The sequence below is a fragment of the Arachis stenosperma genome, chromosome 4, assembly GCF_014773155.1.
Source record: "Arachis stenosperma cultivar V10309 chromosome 4, arast.V10309.gnm1.PFL2, whole genome shotgun sequence".
Classification (NCBI taxonomy): domain Eukaryota; kingdom Viridiplantae; phylum Streptophyta; class Magnoliopsida; order Fabales; family Fabaceae; genus Arachis; species Arachis stenosperma.
Window position 1 is genome coordinate 5,900,142 of NC_080380.1, and position 5,078 is coordinate 5,905,219.

At 41.1% G+C, this 5,078-nt stretch overlaps 1 protein-coding gene across 1 annotated transcript; it reads left to right on the forward strand.

Annotated features, from left to right (window-relative positions):
- The first annotated feature begins 659 nt into the window (after positions 1–659).
- On the forward strand, positions 660–3,580 carry LOC130974467 (uncharacterized). The gene is made up of 3 exons (XM_057899346.1): positions 660–1,248; positions 1,679–2,674; positions 2,760–3,580. The coding sequence occupies exons 1-3, from the start codon at positions 660–662 to the stop codon at positions 3,578–3,580; spliced, it is 2,406 nt and encodes an 801-aa protein (XP_057755329.1).
- The last annotated feature ends 1,498 nt before the right edge of the window (positions 3,581–5,078 follow it).

Below are 5,078 nucleotides of genomic sequence, written 5' to 3' on the forward strand. Positions count from 1 at the left end.
TAATATACATATTTTATTAAAATTATAAAATTAATGACGATTGATTTTTTTTAATTATTTTATTAACTTTTTCATTTTAAAGAATCTAAATTTTTAAAATATATATAGAGTGCTCTAGGCTCATTAATTTTGATATGGGAAAGTTAGGGGTGTTATTCAACGTTATGATGGTTTGAAGAGATAATACAGTAATGTGACGGCGTCAGTTAGCTGGGTAGGGGCTAGTAATCGGACCGTCCGATTTCTTTGTTGGAGCACAAATCGGACGGTCCGATTTGTGGGTGAGGGAAAATGGCGTGCATAGTAATCGGACCGTCCGATTACATGGTGTTGAGTGAATTTCGTTTAGATTAAGGCAAATCGGACGGTCCGATTTGCTGTGTGATAGAGATTGTGAATCTGAAAGTGATGAAATCGGACGGTCCGATTTCAGGGCGTAGCGAAAGTTTACTGTTGGCATGCGGTCGGACCGTCCGATTTATGGTTCTATATATACCTCTCCATTACTCGAAGTGTCCATTTTTAACGTCTTTGAAATTTCTCTTCTGAAACCCTCTAGTTCTTTCTTCTTCTTGTTCATTGTTTTGGCAGTAGCTTTCATGTTTATTGTTTGAAGATCCTATTTGCAGTTTGAGAGTATTTTCTGTGAGTACATCATAATGGATGATAGAGTATTGTTAAAGATTTATTATCATGGGCAGATTTTGTTACAAACAGCTGAAGGTGTAAAATTTGTGTGTGAAAATCCGTTGGATATTATTATTCCATTTACATTGTCATTTGAAGAATTTAAAGGTGTAATTTGTGAGAAGATGGATTCTCAAATATGTAGGAGAATATCGTGTATTTTGTACAGGAACCCAGTATCTGTATTTGGTGGGTTCGTTCAGTTTCAAATCAAATATGTAACCGATGAAGCGAGCATGCAAGATATGTTTTCAGTGTACATGGAAACTCGCTCACAGATATCAATCATCGAGCTGTATATTGAGTTTGAGCAGTCGGAAACTGACCGGAATATTGAGATGGAAAATTATAATAGTGATAGTGAGGAGGAGTTTGAAAGTAATTATGAATGCGTTGATCCGGGCGGAGATGGAGATCCGGCCGATGACACTATGCAGGCAGATGTGGCCGATGTGGCAAATGCACTAGTAAACCAGCATCCGTTTGTGGAGCCTACTTTCATGCGCTCACTGGACTTGGAGGCCATGCATACACCGGAATTTCCTGAGGTTATGAATGCAGGTACGCAGTTTTGATACAATGTATCATAGAATAATATGACAGATTTATCAGTTAGCATGACGAACAGGCTAGGTTTGGGTCAAATCGGGCCGGTTCAGAAAAAGCCGGACCGGTTCGAACCATGCCGGACCGGTTAGGTAAAAACCGGACCGATTTGAACCAAACCGGTCCGGTTCGAACAAAACCGATTCCGACACTGGTATATTGATGTTGATTGTGTTATGATTTATTTTTTTTGTTCAGCTTAATTTTATTGTTATAATTTAATAATTTGATTTAGTTATGACCGGTTCGGTTATGATAACTACGGTCATTAGCGTTTAGTTTTTTGGTGGATTTTTTATTTCTTATGTATTTAATTACTTATTTATATTTATTTGACCAATTTATAGTTATTAATTAGAGTACATAATTTTTGGTGTGAATGTAGCAGAGCGTCCTGTTGTACCGGATGGTGAATTTATGGTGGGGATGGAATTCAGTTCTAGGGAGGCAGTGATTAAGGCGATGAAAGATTATACAATCCGTCGAGGCGTGGATTATCGGGTGTACGAGTCGGAGCCAACAACATTCTATGCTAAATGTACACAGTACGGTTCCGGTTGTGACTGGCTGATCAGGGTGACTAAAATGTCCCGAAAGTACTGCTGGGAGGTAAGGAGGTACAACGGTAGTCACACGTGTACTCGAGCATGCATTTCTCAAGATCATTCCAAATTGGGTTCCGACACAATTGCAGAAGCCATTAAGCCGTTGGTAGAAGTTGACCCATCTATAAAAGTAAAATCAGTCATTGCGGAGGTCCAGTCGAAGTTTAATTACACTGTAAGTTATCGGAAAGCCTGGTTAGCAAAGCAGAAGGCAGTGGAGTCAATTTTCGGCGGGTGGGAAGCTTCGTATGAAGCTTTGCCCATATGGTTTGAGGCCATGTGTCACAAAGAGCCATCAGCGGTCGTTCACTTTGAAACAATGCCTGCGTACCAGGGTGATGACTTGGTTCCTGACATCCGTGTCTTACATCGAGTCTTCTGGAGTTATTACCCTTGTATCAGAGCATTCCGACATTGCAAGCCAATAGTGCAGGTAGACGGAACTCATTTGTATGGAAAATATAAAGGTTGTCTGTTAGTGGCAGTTTCTCAGGACGGCAACAACAATATTGTGCCCATTGCATTCGCGATAGTGGAGGGGGAGACTTCAGACGCGTGGCACTTTTTTCTCAGTAACTTGCGACAACATGTGGTGACGCGTGACGGTGTGGGCCTTATATCCGACAGACATGAATCCATAAACTCAGCTATTGTTCGGAGTAACGGAGCCTGGTCTCCTCCTAGGGCTTTCCACATGTTTTGTATCAGGCATATAGAGTCGAACTTCCTGAGAAAGTTCAAGGCTCCATACCTGCAGAAGCTTATCGTCAACATAGGTAAATATGAATAAAACAGATCAATTATTGTCTAATATTATGTTATAATGCATGATTTTATGATGATGCCTTTTTTGAAACACAGGATATTCGAGAACGGTCCGCGAGTACGAGATACGTTATCAGCGACTGCGCGAACGCGGTGAGGCCTACAGTAGCTGGCTAGACAGGATACCGCGCGAGCAGTATGCCTTGGCATTTGATGGTGGATACCGATGGGGTCATATGACAACCAATCTGGTAGAGTGCATCAACTCGGTTTTGAAAGGAGCGCGCAATCTCCCAGTCACTGCACTTGTTAAGGCAACGTTTTACAGGCTTAATGAGTTATTCACACGAAAAAGGGCCGAGGCTGAGGCACGTATTAATGCTGGACATGTGTTCTCTGAGGTTGTGACGACTAAATTGCATGCAAATCAGCGGGCATCGGGAAACATCCAGGTTAGTTGCTTTGATAGACAGAATGAGGTATTTGAGGTACGTGAGATGCCTAGTGGAGTGGAGTACGCAGTCGACCTACGTCGAAGAGTTTGTGACTGTGGCGAATTCCAAGTGGATCGCATTCCGTGTCGACATGTATTTGCTTGTTGTGCAAATCAGCGACTTGATTGGCAGGTGTATGTTCATGAAGTATACAAGATGGACCAAATTCGAAGAGTTTACAGAGCTAGGTTTAGGCCACTAGGAAATCCGACAACGTGGCCCGTTTATAATGGACCTCGTTTTGTAGGCAATCCGTTTCTTAGACGTGTTGCCAAAGGTCGGCCAAAGATGACCCGCTTCTTAAACGAGATGGACACTCGGATGCTGCGTGCGCCAAGACGCTGCAAGCAATGTGGGGCCGAGGGCCACAGCCGTAGCAGATGTCGTCAACGTGGTGGTGCAAGTGCAGATCCAGCCACATGAACTTGCTATATTAATTTATGATTTTGTTGCATGACTGTTTGCACCTATTATGTCATCTTGTGTTATGTATGTATGATCTTGTTGCATGAGTATTTGAACCTATTATATGAGCTTGTGTTATTTGAACCTATATCATGAACTTGTTATATGAATTTCTGAACCTGTTTTATGAATATCTGAACACATAGTATGAATATGTCGAATACAATAATACATGTCGAATACAATAGTAGATCACATAAACTCAGCTTAACATAGTACTTGTCAAGTACAATAGTCCATCACCTAAAATAGTACATCACATAAAGTAGTACATGACATAAACTCCGAATAAAATAGTACGTGCGAATTAAAATAATACATGACGTAAAATGAAAATGGTACATCACATAAAATCCAATTAACATAGTACGTGCGAATTAAAATAATAGATACCCTAAAATGAAAATAGTACATCACATAAACTCCAATGAAAATAGTACATCACATTTAAAGGGCTACTTCCTCCTTCCCCACTTCATTTTGTCACAGAACTTTTTGCACTTCTTTGCAACCCTTTTAATAGTAGATGGAGAATATCTATTAGCGCTCCGGCGTGGAGGATCAGTCCTAAGGTCATATCCTTTTCCTTTTTGACTTGTGGCCGTACCTATTGAAATAGAACAAGCTCTAACATAATGTAGTTCTCAATTAAATATACATCTAATATAATGCATATCTCAATTAAATATAGCTCTAATATAATGCATTTCTCAATTAAATATGGCTCTAAGATAATGCATATCTCAATTAAATATAGCTCTAATATAATGCATTTCTCAATTAAATATGGCTATAACATAATGTATTTCTCAATTAAATATAGCTCTAATAAAATGTATATCTCAAATAATCATACCTACACTAGGCGCTGGATCGTTGCCGTCGGAGTCATCGTCATCATTTGTATCATCCGCTTTACCTTCCTCATCCTCATCCTCATCCTCATCCTCATCTTCAGCGTCATCATCGTCATCATCCTCATCCTGATCATCTATACGATCTACTAGGTAGTCATCAGCCTCCTCAGCAGCTGCCTTATTACTCTCATGAATGAGACTCATCGGAATACGTCGCGGGTTTCCGCTCTGAATGATACCTCCCATGCCAACTTCACTCCGACTCGAATCAATAGAATGTCGACCACCAGAATATGATGAGGATGTGTGGTGTCGAGCTCTCGAGTCTAACGACATCCTACCTGAAGCAACACCACTCGGATCCTGCGGAGCCATGAATCCAAGTAACTGGCTAAATGAGGCTTGTTCTCCTGAGTCAAAATGTGGAACACCCCAATACTGTTGATGTAATGGAACTGATGGAGTAAAGTAATCCGCGGGCTGAGTCTGAGGAATATATGTCTGAGGTGCCTCTTGTGTTTCTGCCTGAGAAACTGGGGGTGGTGGAGGGGGGCGGTGATGGAGGAGGCGGTGGGTTCTCCTGATGATCTGCTGGTTGG

Bases quoted from the DNA above. Each gene is read 5' to 3' on its own strand.
- LOC130974467 (XM_057899346.1), top strand. From the start codon at position 660: ATGGATGATAGAGTATTGTTAAAGATTTATTATCATGGGCAGATTTTG. The intron at 1,249-1,678 runs GTACGCAGTTTT...GTGTGAATGTAG, and splicing joins TCCTGAGGTTATGAATGCAG to CAGAGCGTCCTGTTGTACCG. The intron at 2,675-2,759 runs GTAAATATGAAT...TTTGAAACACAG, and splicing joins GAAGCTTATCGTCAACATAG to GATATTCGAGAACGGTCCGC.